The following is an 18,317-nucleotide window of genomic DNA, read 5'->3' on the forward strand; positions in this document are numbered from 1 at the left end:
GACTGTTCTGGCCTCACAATGTGTGTGGTTGTGTGTGTGTGTATGTGTGTGTGTGTGTGTGTGCACTCGCGTCCATACATCACAAAGCCATCTCAGGCCTGTGTTCCAAAATGATTTAGACAGGTCTGTGAGGTTGAATCTTGCGGCCTACGACATGGAGGTTTACTTCCATAATTACACTCTGCAGGGTTATTCGTGTATTTTATGGGTCTGAACTTGTGACCCGGGATGCATCGTGGAACAATTTATGATTTCTTTTTTCTTCCCTCTTGTACATGATAAACATCTGCAAACCTCCCCAGAGCTGACTACGATGACAGCTTACAGCGAAGGAGTTAAAAAAAATGTAACGGCAGAAATCTCCCCTTTCCTCTCTACCTCCCTCGCCCCTTCTCTGTCCTCTTCTCCCTCTCTTCTTCTTCTCCTTCTTCTTCTTCTTCGCTCTAATGTGTTTCTGTAGTCTTTGGAGGTGGAGGGGGGGAGACAAAGGGGGGCCGGGCGGGACAGATCCTGCTGCACATCTGAGGTTTATTTGGCCTCTCCCTGGGGAGCGCGATGAAGCTCTGCATCTCAAGGAAATTGCCAGCGCTTTCTGGTCGGCTTGGCACACTCTCAAACACACACATACACACACACACACACACACACACACGCTCCTCAGCTGGCTTAAGCCCCCAGCCAGTGTCACAGTGGCAAAGTTTGTCCGTTTTTCGAGCCCTCGGTGCCACAGTCCTTTGGTGCATGTTTCCGTCCAGTGCACATTATTTCAATGTATAATCCCTTTGTCTCAACAGCAACAGCCCCTCTGGAAACCCCCTATATGCTTCCTAAGACGTGTTTGAATGATAGTTTTGTTAGCGAGCGGGCCTCAGCTTGCCTTCCTGGAGTTAAAAAAATGCTCCGTCAACTTTCAAAAATGGAGTAGAAGATGGTCATTTTTAAACTCTAAACATGACATGAAACACCGGAACATCTCTACAAAGAGGAGATCGACCCATTTGTCCACTTCAGACTCAGGACGGGTGGTGATGGGAGGACACAGAATGATACCACCTCACCCCTCAGGCCTTGACTCCCTCCTGCTCCCGCTATTCCCAACCAGGCTGCCATTGAGGTCAATATCGAGGGGGGGTTGAACACAGAAGGAGACAATCAGACAGGTGGCTCCTCGTGCGACCCGGATGTACTTATCCCTTGATCCCCGGTGACCTTGACAGGAAGTGAATCGCTGGCCAAGTGACCCCCTCTGGTGGCCCCTCCTGTCCCCACGTTGCCTCACAGGAAGGAAGGATGCGGTCTGTTGTCCTCAGGCGCCGCTCTCTCGCTCTCCCCTCCTCAGCCCAACGAGAGAAAACAGATTATTGATTCCAGGCTCGCCTCCCCTCGTGCTCACTTTTTTTTTTTTGGTTTCTTTTTGTCTCTTCCATTTCCCATCTTCCTCTCTCTTGACTCAGCACCTACTTTACCCTATTTTGTCATAATTCCTTTTGTCTTTCATCGTCTTTACTGTGCCCCTGTGAGATGTAAGTAAACACAGCGGACACTGGCAAACCGCAACGTCCCAAATCCCAGTCGATTACACTCCAAGGACAAATAAGACCCTTGATTTATAATCCTCATTTTATGAATTTCTGACACTGACTTGTTTATCTGTGTTATTGTTATTTTATAGACCCTTTGTTTACATTAAACATGGCAGCCATTTCATGTGGTGGAGAAATCCCAACGTCAGGCTTCTGGGTTTAGTCTGCTCTCAAATGATGTACTTGCACATTGTGAATTACAGGACACCATTTGGTCGTAGTTAGGAGGAGACGGGGACTTCCAGGCAGAGAGAGAAAGAGACCTCACTAACAACATCAAACACTGTTTTTGTTGCTCTTCTGGTTGTAGTTTAAGGACAGGAACTCAAACGAAAAAAAGGTGAGAAGGTCACCAGGAACTTTTGCTGACTGCTCCGCCACTGGTTGTTAATAATAGCCGCTAAAACGGAGAACATTGCACAAGAGGAGAAGAAACTTCACCTCCCGTGGGGGTTTCAGTGCTTATCCATGCTTTCTGCCTAGTGTAACAACATCATGAACATGGTCACGCTGGGTCTGATGAGGCGGGCAGAGCAGGTGGTGTATAGCTCCTATGCTGCAGCCACATATATGACGGCACTATCCACATTCTGACCTTATTCTCAGTATATGCAAGTCAATCAGCTGCAGGTGCAAGACAAAACCGGCAAGTTTCCACAACATAATGCAGCTTTGAGCAGCTATAGTTATAAATGATGAGGATTACAAATCATAGAGCAAAAATAAAAATAAAAAGGCAAAGTTTAATTCTTTTACTTCCAAAACAAAGCACTTGTCATTTTACAATTTATTAATTGTTATGTTTTATAATGTAACTGTATCTGGCAATATGTTGTCAATGTCTTTTAGGAGTTTTTTTCTTTCTTCCTTTTATTTATATAAGCAATATATAAGTATAATACTTAATCTATAACTATATTGTACTTTGAGCCTAACTGTGTCTTACATACAATTAAAGAAATCAGACTCAAAGAGGCCCGACAGTGGAACAGAATGATCCATGATCCAAATTTCCTCCAACTTGCAATTTCAGCTATAACCTCACAGTTTTAATAAAACACCCTTTAGATAACTATTTGTTCTATTCATATAAAACTGTGCAATTATTATTATATAAAATTCAAATTTAAATGTGTGTTTGTTTTAAGATGGAGCAGCAGAGTCATCAAAAAAATCAAATCTTGCATCAAATTTGAGCATAACAATGAAGGATTTGTTCACTCTAAACTGGCAGAACACTGTAGTTTTACACACACGTTGCAAATTAGCTGAAAAATTCAACAAAAGTCGATTTAAAGGTCTGCTTCCTTATCATTATGCTCGAGTCTTGAACAGAGAAATCAAATGGTTTCTGCTGAGAAAAGTGAATTGTATTCTTTGTTTTCTAAATGGCAATATAACACATTCTAAAAGACTTGGGACACACAAGAGGACAGCAGGGAGAGAGCGGGAAGTGAGATGTTGTCATCCCACAGGTGTTTTTCTCCCCTCTAGCATGTCAGTCTGCAACTGCATTGCCACCTAGTGGGAAAGGAGGCTTACTGTCCTGAGACTGCTGTGGTTTAAATGAGCGCATGTTCAGTAAACAGAGGTTGTATGTTCTGTAACAACTGATTTAAAGCAGTGATATGTGCATAACTGAACCCAGCATAGCTGTCGGGTGCCTGTCACCATAGTCTCTGTTCGTCGGCTATTTCAGGTCAGACTGCCGGTCTGCGACTGTAAAGTTTTCCAGCTGAGCTCCTCCAACCAAACATCAAGCCAGTGAGTTCACATCTGGAGCTTATGTGGGAGATAGACATCAATATATCAGGCCTTCAGGCCATAAGAGAGCATCCCTACAGTTGCAAAGAATCAAGAACGCTCATAATAAATAAATCACTTATCAGCAGCTCAGAAGGGGCTGAAGACACTTAAAACTGTGTCCCCGTCTGCCACAAAGAGAGAGAGAGAAAATGGAAAGGCTGGAAGAAGGGAGGGTAAAAAGAGAGAACATGTTGTAAAAGCAAGCGGAGGTTTGTTTGGCCACGTTTGGCTAATTGGTCTCAGTGGTGCAGCTAATGGTTTTAGGTTTATGTCCAAGCTCCACTGAAAAATAAGTGGGAACCAATGCAGGGCTAGCTGTTGTGTTTTATGCATTTTCGTCATTTTGCAAGAGAAGGAGGAGAATTTAAAGTGCAGAAAATTGAAAATGGAGACTAAAATCACCTAATTTAAAGCCACACATAGCACATCCTGTTACTCCTTCATGTATTAAACAGATGTTAGGTGAAGCGAGTTTGGAGCTGTTTCACCCATTACAAGCTATTTTAGGTTTTCACACCCCAAATGTCAAGCGCTCATGTGAAGATCTGTGAAATGCTTTCATCCGCTTTGATATCTCCCACGTCTGTCCCCGTCTTTCAACCCTTTCAGGTTATAAGTGGTGCTTCTCCTGACCCCCACCAGTCCATTTTGTCCATCTTTCATCGACTCGTAGCTGAGGCATGCCGCAACAAAGCTCTGCTGTGGTCAGATGGCATCTGTCCCTTCAATAATCCTGGCGTTATCGCTGCACATCAAAGCGTTAAGGGCTCGCATAATTGAGTTAACGAGTGTGTTGGTACGTAACCTGATCCTTTATTCCCTGTGAGGACTGTGGTCACAGTGTGTGACCACAGACAGAGACGAAGAGAGACGGGGGGAGAGAGAGGGACGCTAAAGCCCTGCAACAACTGTGGGTTCACGCTGTGGGCCTGGCAAGCCGCGCAGCGCCCTGGGCCAGTACCAAGCTAATGAAAAAACAACAGAGGGGTAGTGCTGGTTTGGAGCCGGGGCCGGAGCGCAATGCCCGCTGCACAACTGCCCCGGTCAGCACTGGCACTGGCCACAGCGCCAGTTGTCACGGCCTTAATCCTGCCTGCTGAATGACCTCATCATTGCCTGCCTGCCTCCCCGCAGCTGCTGCCATGGCTCCGGACCTCAACGGCAACGAGTGACCTCACCTACGCAACTCACTCATAATCACATGCAAAGTAAGCAGATACACTGGTGTAGTGGCCATAACATGCAAAACCTTACAGGATAAGTTCACCCACATTGCAAGAAGACATTAGCGGTGTTAGATCATGCAGAGAGATTTAGTTACAGACTTCTGCCTCCACCCCAGTACAATGGAGGTCAATGGAATTTGGTTGTGTTGCTCAAAGCACTGAAAATTTTACTTTTTAAACTTTAACAGCATTCCGTCTTTCCAGAAACAAAGTCCCGCTCAGGCTGGAAAACTCACAGAACTCGCTGTGGGCAAGTCTTGATTGGAACTACTTTCAATAAAAGGAAGTGAAAACTGTCCACAGTGAGGTCTGTGGATTGTCCAGACTAACCAGGGCATTGTTTGCTGGGGAAACACGTTGCTATTGAATTTTTCAACATGTCCAATGTCCATATTAGAGGATTCTGGACCTCATGATGAACGTACAGAGCCAACGTGCTGTGCCAACACAAGAAGCAGCGTGAATGCATATGTAGCAAACTGAAAGGCAGGGGTGCTGGATGGGGTGCGTAACATGTATGATTTTCATGGAGACAACTGAAGTTCACATCATGTCACGTAGAAATGTATGTAGCCACCGTGACCACCAATTGGCTTGTGGACTACTGTTTTGAAGAACTGAGTTTCCTATTATGGCCATCTTCTTTTTCTGGAACTAGAAATCACCATATTTGGACTGGAGAAGGTGGAGCTGGGGAGGAGCAAGGGGCGAGGCTGACTGACAACCCGAGGACGATCATCAAACTTGACTGCACCTAACAAAGTTAGCTTTCAAAGGTAAACTTTATGTACACGGTGCCATGAATACACATTACTATACCTCTATCCTGACTGACAGGTCGCCATGGTAGCAATCTGCCAGCCACAAGGTGGCCACACCCTAAAGCATACACCACTTTATTCTACTATTTGACTCTATATGGGACCATAACTTACAAAATGAATGTCAGGCTGTGTTGAAGATGACTTGAAACTAGCGACTAGAGACCATAAACGCAACAGGAGACTGTTTACTGAGGTAGCAATTTAAGTGAGAAATGGTCATTTTTCCTAACAATCGGACTTCCTTTGCAACCAGTGGGGTCGCCCCCTGCTGGCCATTAGAAAGAAAGCATCCGAAAGAAGCTACATTGGCTTAACTTTTTAGATCTGGAGGCTACGCCCATTTCTTTTATACAGTCTGCGTTGACAGACCTGCAATTAATGTTCAGAGCAAGCGTGATATTTTCCCTAATATTATGTTTTAGGGTTTTTTTTTTTGCTGTTACCATAATCTTTCCCTATAATCTTTGCCATACTGCAGTTGCAATGGAAATATATTGCAGAAAGCAAGCATTGGAAATTTGCATTGGACTTAAAGTGGGGCTTTTCAGAGTTGTACAATATAGATTTTCACGTCTGGCAGCGGGGTTGCTTAAAACTTTTGCAAATGAAACCAAAAGTACAATGCACAGAAAAGAACTAACAGAAAGTGAGAACTTTTTTTTTTCTTTGTGATTTGGGCGTATTGACCTTTTAACTGCATAAACAATGGCAAATACAACAGAACATGGACGTATCATGTAAACATGAGGCTAATTTACATTCTGTATACATTGTACAACGGCTCCATATTGCTCTCATATCAAACAAGATCAGACTGTTCGGTACATACAGACTAAATTACCGTGAAGATAGGTATTAACAGACATAAACACAGATGTACATTGTGTCCGCGAACATATATCCACACACAGACACACTTGTGTGTGATGAAAATAAAGAGACACTTGCTCTGTTGGCACCTCCTCCAATCACACACGCCGCCTCCACTCCTTCATCCCAGCTGTCACAACTGCAAAAACTCTACAAATACACACGCACACTCTCGCATATTCACACTCACCCACACACACCACTTTTCCTGCTCACACCTTTTCCCGCTCTCCACGGCTCTCTCCAGTTGGTGCTTGGTGTGCCCACTCTCTGCCGCAGCTTGCATGTAATGTGCGTGTGTGTGTGTGTGTGTGTGTTTCGGTGTGCATGCGCGCGTGTCTTTTATGGCGGCAGTTCCAGCTGAGCTCTGACATGTAGTGCCCGCCTCTGGCCCTGCAGCATGAGAGAGAAAGTGGACAGTGAGTCATGTTTTATTCTGGCCTCGTCTAGGCCGTGAGAAATTACGGCCACCTAAAGCTCAATCTGTTCTGCGTCTGAGCGCACTGAGAGGATTGAAATGGAAGCGGGCAATTTAGGCAGGCCTTGTAGCGAATCTCTGCTTTTTCTCCGCTCCAAGTGCTTTTCTACTCTTTGCCCCAACTGTCCGACTTGATCGAGTCTCAGGCCACTGAATCTCATGATCAGTGTGTGAAGTCACTTCTCTGCCTACTCTGCATGTTTTTGGTATGTGTAAGCGACCCAGCGCACTCGACGGCAAATGCTTCCTGTTTGACACCATTTGTGAGGTCATAAATCTGCAGCGGAATACAGTGACACTGACGCTCGCAGGAAGCACCCCGGATTAGCGAGGATTTATGGTCGGGCCTCGGATAACACGCCCATCACTTGTGAGCGGACCCAACACCCTCTTTCTTAAGATGACAGACATCGTTGCAAGTGGAAATAAAAGTGTCTTGCACCTTAACTCAATCAGTAGAATACAGTAGAAATGCAGAGCACATTCAGAATGAATTAAGCCTAAAGGGCCTGTATCCAAATAAATATGGAGGCTGAAATAAGGAGCAGATATTGGGGAAAATTGGGCCCCTGGTAGTGATTATTACCCTTGTAGAGTTTTTCCATCCTGGTACCCTGGCTCAGACTCCTGTGTCTGGATCTTTTAAAGGGTCCGGGGAGGGTTGGGTACGTATTATTTTCAACACTTCAGATTAAACCCTGCTACAGCTCTCTGAGGCCTTACTAATACAGACCCCCTGCTGGGTTACAGTGAAATGAAAAATGGAAGAAAAAAAAAAACCCCAGTGACTGTGAAAATAGTGTTAAAACAGAGGTGGAAATTGCAAGTGTGACACTGAGATGCTGTGATGACGTCTTTGGAAAGGTAATAATTAACGGTGTCACCTTTTTTTTTACGACGCAGAGGAAAGAGAATTAAAAATTTCGTGTGATGACAGATTTGAAGTCAGGGCTTGGCTTCATTGGTTTAGCACATTAAAATATGGCAAGATTGAGCAAAACGATCATGCCAAGGCAATTTCAAGCCACCAGAACACATTGTTTTTGAAAAGGCTCATGTCTCCATTTCCATTTTATTTTGTACTTGTATGCACTACAGTTGTAGAGGTCTCAAGCTTTTGATTTTGATAATCAGCCCATCACCATTTTTCTCTGAAACAGAGAAAAGTAAACAAAACATTGTATCAAATTAAAATTCAACCCCCACTTTCAGCTACAGCAATTAAGCTGCATTAAAAATGTAACTGAAATTACTCACAGTAATTTATATGAAATATGCCCGATAAAAACAGCATGAATTCATCCTCGCAATTTAGTGACCGACTTTGGTACAGGATGTGTCCTCTCCTCTCTCAAAAGATAAATCTGAGGGGTCATGAGATGTTGAACAGGAAGGGAAAGAAGAAAAATGTAGTTTTGCAACACAAATACTGATCGTCTCATTTATATAGTTTATGACAGGAACATAATGAGAAGTGTACTGTGTCGATGGGCTAATTATGGACATTTGATTGCAGTGTTTACAATGCACTTATTCTATTATTTTACTACCTGTTTCATATGTAAATATGTGTATTTATGTCTGTGCATATGTATATGAATATGCATGTCATATTATTTTCACTTAATTTTGATTCACAACACTTCCCCTATGGATCCAATGAAGAGCAGCTGTTGAGCCAGCAACAGCCAAATGAATAAATAGATGACAAAGGGTTGCAGTAACTGATTTTTTGGACAGCACAACAGTAGCATAACAAAACATATGATGAACTTAAAATATGAGTCATGTTTCTGGTCACCTGATGAAAGTAAGTCCAGTTTTTGTTTTCTTTTAGCTCCGTTTTTGGTCTCCACCACCTCCTGTGGCTGCTGAATGTTTTATTATGTTCACCAGCTAGTTGTTAACTGTGTCTGTCTGCTAACTGGGGATGAGCATGTAGTATACAGTGGGTTTTTATAACTTATTTGTTGGTTATATGGTGGCCAGCAGGGGCAAACATAATGCAAAGTCCCCAAACATTTTCACGCGGAGGAATGTGCTGCAGCTTCGGAAACAATGCCAAAGTAAATACAACAGCAGAAACATGCTGCAAATGCAAAAATGATACAGAGTCTAAAACACACAAACCCTGAATACAAACGCAACAGAAAAAAAACGCTGCATATCAAATCAACACAACAGAAGTTCTCCAGGCCTCTAGGGGGAGCACTGAGTGGAACAGCTTGATTTTCAGCCCGAGAGATCGAGAGCGAGAGACCAGATTAGTGTTAATTTTTGATGCTGGAGGAAAAAGACTGAAGCTGTCAATGTATTTGTTCTGGCATTCTGCAGCATGTTATTTCATTTCCGTTGTCACTGTATTTGTTTTGGATTTTCGTGCGTGTTTTTGAATTGGCGTCGTTTGTGAAGCTGCAGCACGTGTCTCCTAATGGAAATATTTTGGGCCCTCATCGGCCACCGTAGAAAACAGAAATCAGAGAGTGAAACTAAATGATAAATAAAGATGTAAGCCAGGCAGCTAAACAACAAATGGATACTCACTATAAAGCTCTGTAAAGGTGAGGAAAACTGCAGATTCTGGTGATGATTTCATCACTATGAGCGACCCCCATTATACTCACATTGTTTCCGCTATGTTATTTCACAGAAAAATATTGTTTAGAGCTGCTTTAAGGGGTCATAAGAAGTAAAGGCTGGAACCTCGTTAAAGCAGTAAACATCATTCACTCATTAAAATCATTAATTGACCAATTATTCTGATATTATTAACATAATCTGGGTTATAGAGTTAAAGTCAAAGTAAGTGGCACCTAAAACTGTCAAGATGAGCACAAGGCCACTTGTATTGTACAGACATACACTCTAGGATTTCTTATTCATTGAAACATGTCTGCGCTAACTTTTTTTTACATGGCGCACTATAAACAAGCAGCACCAACACCACCCGGTTTCCTTTCTCTTTCACACACACACACACACAGAGAGATGTCATTTATAAAGCCTCAGGGAGCGAATGAGTGCCTGGCAGTACCAGTCCACTGATGGCTGCTCTCGCCAAGGCCTGACAAACAGAGATGGCGGCTGGCAGGATGCCCCCTGCCCCTCCTCACGGCGCTCGGGCCGCAGGCAGCTGAGGCAGAGAGCGGCCAACAGATCGACAGTTGCTGTGACGTTGTTTGAGCGACTGGCCGGGCTGCTGCACGCCACCCAGCCCACGTTCAGGGCACCTGACCCTGGGTAAACTGACAAATGCCTGGCCTTTGGGTGCGCCTGCAGAGTGATATGACCCCGAGGGCGCTGCGTCTGCATTGGGCACTCACACGCGCCCACACATGCGTGCACTTATAGCCACCTTATGTTACCAGTGTTTTTCAAGCACCTGACCGGGTACGTTGCGCTTGCACTCACCCACACTTTTCAGGTGTTTTGACTTATTGTGGGGAACATAGCACAGCTCTGAATGGAGTGCCGTAATTTGCTCCTAATTAACATGTTGAAGTGATGTGATTTGATGCATTCTTGACAGCTGAATCACACAGTTGCTTCACAGTGCATGACACTGGGAAAAAAGCTTGAATTTCATCACCGCCTTGTTAGTTTTAGCTGAAAGGGGAAAAAAAGTACATTTGCTTGATTAGATTTCTCTCAACTGCCTCCACAGTTTGTATTCTTAGGCCTTTTTATGTGCCGGTGATGCCAGATATGTATTTTGGCACAGACACAAACAAGCATATGGTACACAAGTACATATTATAGCCTGGCAGTGTACAATACACTCGTTGGGCATATTTAACTCATCTTGACAAGGCTGTTAATTTCTCTGAAACCAGGGATGGATTCCAGTGACCCTGTGTATCCACGTCCCGTATTCCCTCCAAAATGCCCAGCTGTTGCCACAGCAGACAGCTGCTTTTGGGGTAGAACGAATCTCAGCTGTCAAAGGGAGTTGTGCAAGGGGGCCGATGGATTTGGGGGTTTGTATTCCCTCAAACCAATGACACTCCACTCCCTACTCTGGGCTGACTTGGGTGGAGTGTGGAAAAACGCTGACAGACTGCAGATTCGGGGACAGAAACCAGAGGCTACAGCTGTCCGCATGTTTACAACCAAACTGCTCAGTACCTCTGAACTGGAGAGCTCTCTGACATCCCCCAAAAAGTCTCCGCACAATAACTTCCTCATGCTCGCTGTGCAAACTACAATGTTTGGCAGCATAAAAGAGGAATAGCATATGCTTGGTACTTTGATCTTAGATTAAGTTAAAATATTATTTTTTACATCAAACACAATTTACCACAATGCAATGCGATGAAGAATTGCAACTCGCCCATTGCCAAATCCAGTAAGAGGTGAACATGCTGTCAAATTTCATCCACTGCACAGAAACTCCCTTAAATATGACTCACAACCTGTTTATTGCTCTGGTGTTTCTTCCTGGGTAGGTTTCCAATCCGTTTAACTTGTATATATGAAATGGAGCTGCCTCTCGGAGGGTTTAGCCTGGTATTATTCATGCTGCACATTGTAAAGGTCAGAGGTAATACAAGCTGCACTTCAGACTCCTGCTGTGGGGAGCACGCAAGGTCTCCGGGCTATGATCTTTGGGTGTATTCTAATGAGCCCGGACAGGCTGGCACTGGATCAGAAAGGCAGTCATATCATACACAAATTTCACATTGCATAACAAACTAGATTACAGAGCCGGGAAACAACAGCATCTCATTACTGGCCACAGAGGATCAGGGTCTAATCAGAGTACGCTGCTGGTCTTTCTTGCAAACGTAAACAATATGCGGACCCTGCCACAGAGCGACATCCTCCATGCTATAGAGGGACGCTGGAATTATGCTGTGAATTATAGCGGCCGTGGGTAACAGTCACAGAGAGGCCGGTGACCATCTTTTTGTCTCTTCTGCTCTGAGCAGAAGCAGCTTGTTGATGAAGGTTAAAAAACAACTGCAGCCCATACAAAGGCCTGCCTCTGATAATGAAGACCTACTGTATATAAATATCTAATCACATGTATGATAGGAATATATATATATATATATATAGCTGGGTAAATGTGACGTATTTTGTTGTTGTTGCAGTTTCCAGCAGGACTCTCTTCTCCCACACTTACATAGTTTATGTTAAAAGCGGTGACCTTATTTTGCCATGTTTCTAATCATTTTATAAATAAGAGTTTCAATTATTATTTATTATTTGGGGTATTCCAACAAACCTGAACTTAACTCTGCTGTTCTCCCCTGTTTTATGTGACTTTCTGACTTATATTCTTATATCGCCCTCTTGTGGTGCTTTGTTGAAGTCACATCTCCGGCACGTTCCACAGGTGGCACTGCTGGTTTTTCCTCCACATTACAGCAGCAGTGCCAATGCTAATAGCAACAGATTACTCTGATTGCTCTCATTAACCTGCTCCACGTGTTTGACGTCATCTTTGCCTCTCATTCAATCATAGACGGCGCATCATGTCCTATAATCAGCTCTGGCCTCCAGCTACGTCTCATGCATGCAGAAAATAATGGAAGCTAATGAAAGCCATGCATGAGTCGTTATCACATCACTTTTGAGCTAGCTCTTATTTTGAAGGTTTACAACACATAATTCCATAAACATCAGTATTGCCAGGGAACAGCCATAGAGGAAAATATGAAAAATACATCCTGAGGGATTTCATTAAATGTCTTTTTTTAAGGAAAAATTCCCTCATGATAAAGTATTTGCACGGCTGTTTTCCATCAGCACCTTTCCTTCCCTCATATTCATCAGCGATGGTCCAATCACACAGGTCACGGTTACCTTGTCAACAGATAACGTTGAGTCACGTGGTGATACGGCGCTGCTCAAAAGTTACCACGCGCCTCTGCAATAGATCCGTAATATTGATCCTGTGAGTTTATAATGTGGAGATAAAGGGCTCAGGTTTTTTTAAGGGCGTCTGTGCGTCCTGGTTGTTGTGCGCTCAAGGTGGAGTTTTCCGCCACAGCGCGCAGAGCTCAGGCTGCTGTCCTGAAAGGAGCAGGCTGTCAGGAGCAGGAAGCGGCTCAAACAACAACGGAAGCGAGAGCGGATTTGTGTTTTTTTGCGTTTCGGGACAATTTCCCCTCGACTTTGAGTGGAGAGGTGTGGAGGAACATGCGTTCAACGCGCAGGTGAAAAATCTGCTCATTTAAGTTCGTCGCCGCTGCAACTTTTCAGCCCTCTGCAGATCCGGACACGATACCTTTGTTGTTGTTGTTGTTTTTATCTTGGATTCGTGAAGACACTTCTGGAGATTTTGAGAAATGTCTCGCAAGAAGGCTGTGAAAGGCAAAGCCGCGAGCAGCAGCCCGTCCGCGGGCAGCCCCGCCGGGAAGGGGGCCGGGAAGGCTGCGAGGAGCAGCCCGGGCATTGTGCAGATGAACGGGGTGGTCCATCCCAGCAGACCCTCCATCAGCAACAGCAGCGAGTTTTATGACATCGCTTTCAAGGTGAGATGTTGATGCATGCAAACTCAAGTAAAAGTGGACTGAATTTTGTCATTTACACCAAAAATGGCAATAAAGGACATTAAAAACTATAAAGGACATCTGGACACTGTGGCTTTTGCTTCCCTTTCGGACGAAAACACACAAAGAACCTGTTTGTGTTCTACTTTATTCTTTCCAGTGTTGTTTTCCCGTTCAGCTTCCATTGCATTGCGTTTTACAACCACCTTTATCCATTAAGCGAGCTCCTGACACCAGCTGTGTCAATAGACGATCGATAACACGGAGAGGTGCGCAGCGCCGCGCACCAGCCGGCAAATCACTTGTGCAACCGGTTGAGCGCGCGTTTGTCACTGTGCTTGCATCTTAAACAGCGAGCACCTAACCGCACCGTGAGCACTCGTGTGAGTAGAGATCCGTCACTTCGCCACAACACAAACACAGACTCACACCCACAGCTTCTCGGTGTGCACTCCCGGCGTAGCTTCAAGGGACTCGTGCCACCTACTCCATGGTTTTGAAGCAGCTGTTTGATGTGAGTGCACACTTTGTGTTGCTCCTTTTGCAGAGCAGTTGGATTGATTGCTCCATCCAAGCTGTGAACTGCATTCCTACTCCAGTAATTGTCATTTGTTGGCTGCTTGGACTTCCTTTTTTTTTACATTTTGAGTTAGAAATCCAATAATATTCCCTTCAATTTCTATTTGAATCCTTTCTAGATCTACCTGTAATGTTAGTCTGATGTTGCAAGACTGAAAAAGAACCCACCTGTCGCCTTTAGGCTGCCTTATTACAGGTGGATCTTTGCAGAGATTAACTTGTAGTGTACTGCAGAGAAATGCAGTAGGAGCAGGCCATTCGCAGGGCATCGTGCCACGTTTCACTGTTTACTGTTCCCTCTGATCGTTATTCTGCATCGTGTCAGTGAGGAAATTGATTGCATTGTATTTCGAAAAAGGGCAGGGAGAGACCAGGTGCCTCCTCCTGCACGCTCCTGCAAACGTTTGGCTCACGTGGAGCTGCTGAAGGGAGAAGGCATGAGAGATACAGGGTCAGATCTTCAGACATATTACCCATTGCCACATTTTGTATCAGTTCCTTGACCCTGTTAAATCCCTTCCTTCCTCTTCCTCTGACTTTCATCTGCTCTCTGCTTCGTCTGTGCACCCAAGAGGAGCTTTTGGATTTCCATTGTCTGGGGCTCACAGTCCCTCAGCTAACCTGATAACAGTAATCACATCAAACCCTTAACTTCATCACAGCTCAGTATGAAAAGAGAAGTGCAAGGCGGGAATGAAGCCCAAGTATGTCTGTTCCTGTATGCGCACACACACACACACACACACGCAAGCTTGCATGTGCATTTAAGATGGTTGTATACATTCACACTCTTGCAGAAAGGCTCCGGTGGCCATGATGAGAAGCCACACGCTCATTCACATGCACCGTCTTCACTGGCCGAGCACCAAAATAGCCGGACTGATTTAGCTGAGTGACTCAAATGTTCTGCTTTGTTTTTGTTTTTTTCAATTAAAGTTAAACATGAGCAACAGCACGTGTTGTCCACGCTCCTCCACGTGCCATTTACCTTTATCGACCAGTCAGACGGTCGGAAGGTTTTGTCCGGTTGCACGTTTTTGTGCATCTAACTTTTTTTTTGCCTTCCTTCATTCCTGCCTGCGTTTTTCCCTCTTGGCTTTCCTGCGCAGGTGATGCTGGTTGGAGACTCTGGTGTGGGGAAAACGTGTCTGCTGGTGCGTTTTAAAGACGGAGCTTTCCTGGCTGGCAGCTTCATCTCCACTGTGGGCATCGACTTCAGGGTGAGTTCAAATCAGTGGAACCAGAAACGAGCAGAAAGCGATTTCCCTCGCACACATGCACACGCAAACACACTTTCAGGTTTAGTACCTTTTGGAAAACGGGGCCACAAGTGCTAATGGGAGCTATCCAGTGTCTTTATCTGCCCCGGAGCTTTGAGTATTTCCTGTGTGAAGTCTCATAAGATAGGATATTGATTTCTTAAATTAGTTTGACATGCTTTAGTTTTTATGTCTCCCTGGGTGATAATCGTGTCTCTCGTGCGCCAGTTTTGTGGTCCCACATGGGCAGCCGGGAACGAACTTGACCATCTTTGCTAATGATCGCGCTCAGGTGGGTCTGTCCGCCCCAGAGACTGAGACAGGCGATCACTCGTAGCAACACGAAGACCCAGGGCGCCAAAAAGAGACATTTCACTCCCTGCGGCTCTGCAGTGACCTCATGCACAGCTACAGTAACGGCCCTGAGTGTTAATCAATGGGCTTTTATCCTTTTTTTATTTTTACCTTCACTGTCTGCCTGTCCTAACAGGTCAAATTAAGTTAAATGCCCTTACACTGACTGGAACATGAGCATGCACGGTGTAGTTAATGTATTTATCATCTGTCGTGTCAGATATATTGTGCATTCATGTCCAAGAGTCCTGCAGAAAATCGTGCTTTTAGGAAGTTTATTATATTAATTTTTGTCTGCACTGTGTCTGAGAGTGTCTGAGAGTCACGAAGGACAGTGTAAAGATAAATCTGCTTTTTTCAGTCCACACACTCATCTTCCTTGTCAAAACATGACGTCTATTTTACCCACAATGCATCCCAACCAGCAACAGTTCAGTCAGAGTTTCGGGTGTGTTGCAGCTAATGTAGCCTCCAGCCGCTAGCCGCACATAGAGATGAGGAGTGGGCTGCAGAGTTCTGGTAAGCTCACTTCTGTCTCACTCCACACCTCCAGATTTGTTTTTTTTTTTTGTTTTTTTTAAGCTTGTAGTCTGACTCATGTGACATCACTTGAGGCACATGCACAGCTCCTTATGGAGCGACATACAACTTTGTTGACAGCTGCAGTCGTGCTCCACAAGTCCTGTGAACAGACTTTGATGTATAAAATTTGCCTTTCACTAACCTGTGGTCATTTCTGAGTGTCATAGTGTGTGGTTTTATTGTATTCTTTTCTTTTGTACTTGCTGATGGAGTGGTCGGTGTTAAACTAACACATGTACAGTTTTGGCTCGCTGTTCCAGTCACTCATTAAAAGGAAGCATTTCGCTGCTCGCCCTCCCTCGTTGCTTTTAGTTAATGCCTGTCAGCTGCTGGCTTTGTTCCTCCAGCCATCTTTCTGAGCTCAGTGGAAACCCTTTATGCGAATTTATCTTGACTTGCTCCTCCACCCATCTCCTCCATCTATCAAGGTAAATGAACGTATGTGACAATGCTGACACATTACATGAAGCGTGAGTGCAACATTAGATCCTTTATGCTCTTCAGAGACATACTCAGATGGGCTGCTACTGTGTGTGTGTGTGTGTGTGTGTGTGTGTGTGTGTGTGTGTGTGTGTGTGTGTGTGTGTGTGTGTGTGTGTGTGTGTGTGTGTGTGTGTGTGTGTGTGTGTGTGTGTGTGTGTGTTGAACTAAAGTATCTAACCATTGTATAGCCCTGTGTGTGGGTTGGATGAGTTTGTGGGTGGATGAGCAGTTGATTTATTTACTTATGTAATGTCTCTTATAACACTGTTTGGAGTCCTGATGTACATTTAGGCCTGTCGAAGCAAAGCAGAGGCCTTCATCAGATATCTTTCCCCTCTGCTGCTGATGAGTGAAGAAGTACAAAACTCATAAAGTCTAGTTAGTCTGTGCTTTTGTTATATTGACCTATTATTTAATTGCAGCGTGACATGAATACTTTTATCATCATCCTCAAGGCTCCCATGCTCCCTGCATGGCTTCCTGTTGAATGGTTCTGTCCTTTGGTAAAAGTTTTAGCACAGAACCAGACTTAACACCCACTTTCTGAATACATGCACTTAAAGTTTCCCTTTGTGTGACTGCACACATCTTCTAAACAGCGTGTTTGAGAAGTCAAGAGACCAGGACTTTGTTGAGTAGGAAAAACATGAAGGTACTTGGTGTTTGTCTTCCCATGGAGGAAACACAGAGGAAGACAGCGAGTCGTTATTTTTAGGAAAAGACAGTTGTGATCCCTTTTTAGTTGGTGGGAAAGAAAAGCAATTTGTTTCGTATGGGGATTTGATCCGGCTCCCACTTCAAAGCTGCAGCGAGGCCCTGTGTTTTCTACCCCCTCTTGTTTATTGTAGTCTCATCTCATTTAAGCCTCAGCATGTTCTCAGGATTACAGAGCTGCACTGGTGCCTTGTTAGGCTTAAAATACAGAGAGCCAGAATGGGATGTATAACTCCATGCAAACTGCACGTAATTGTAAAATCTTCCTATAAAGGGCGATAAATTCATACAGAGTGAAAAACAAAACCACACCTGATCATATTAATTCCATGTAGATCTTCTCTTGTTATATGGTCTGCTTCTGTCTAATATTGGCAAATAATTACTCCTCAACACTAACAGGACCTCTATATGGACCTGTGGTGCATTAATAGCAATGACATTTTGAGCAAATCAGGTTAATTGGATGTGATTTCACCTCTATAGCTGCCTTGTGAATCACACATAGGAGCAATGCTTACAGTAAATTACAATTTGTATTATCAAATCTGAATAAATATCCACTTCCACGTCACTCTGTTAAAGATTTATTGGAACCTGCAGCTAAAATGTAAAACTTTTATGAGATAAGGTGAGTTTTTGCAGCTTTTTGTCTTATTAGAAACTGCTCAATAAAAAGGAAATGCCCGATTTGCATAAAAAGTGGTAAAAGTCATCATGTTCAGAGGAGAACCAGAGAATACACTACACAGTAGACTTGCAAACGATGCAAGCGTGTCCACGTCATCAGTTGCCATGGTGCTGCAGGTACTAACTGATGGGCAGGTGAGGGCAGAGCTGTGTTTGTGCTGGAGTGCAGGTAATTTTCTCCTTTTCTTTTCTTTGCTTTTCTTTTGCTTCGATCAGGAGGTTATTCGCAGTATGTGAAAGGCATCAGGTGGGTGGAAATTACTCCTGCTGCTCAGGCAAAATTTAGTTTTTGCTCTCAGAGTGAAAAAGACCTCTGCTGTGTTCTTTACACTACAGACTGCTGTTTGGTGTTTAGGTGAAATATGGATTTGA

The 18,317-nt window shown here is 44.2% G+C and overlaps 1 protein-coding gene across 1 annotated transcript in view; it reads left to right on the forward strand.

Annotated features, from left to right (window-relative positions):
* Positions 1-12,981: 12,981 nt before the first annotated feature.
* The window catches only part of LOC121621065 (ras-related protein Rab-26-like), a 49,093-nt gene continuing 43,757 nt past the window's right edge, over positions 12,982-18,317 (forward strand). Inside the window, exons 1-2 of the mRNA XM_041957372.1 lie at positions 12,982-13,266; positions 14,973-15,083. Coding sequence (XP_041813306.1) covers positions 13,081-13,266; positions 14,973-15,083 — 297 coding nt within the window. The 5' untranslated portion in view covers positions 12,982-13,080. The remainder of the gene's footprint in view (positions 13,267-14,972; positions 15,084-18,317) is intronic.

Source organism: Chelmon rostratus, chromosome 17 (assembly GCF_017976325.1).
Source record: "Chelmon rostratus isolate fCheRos1 chromosome 17, fCheRos1.pri, whole genome shotgun sequence".
In the NCBI taxonomy this organism is placed as follows: domain Eukaryota; kingdom Metazoa; phylum Chordata; class Actinopteri; order Chaetodontiformes; family Chaetodontidae; genus Chelmon; species Chelmon rostratus.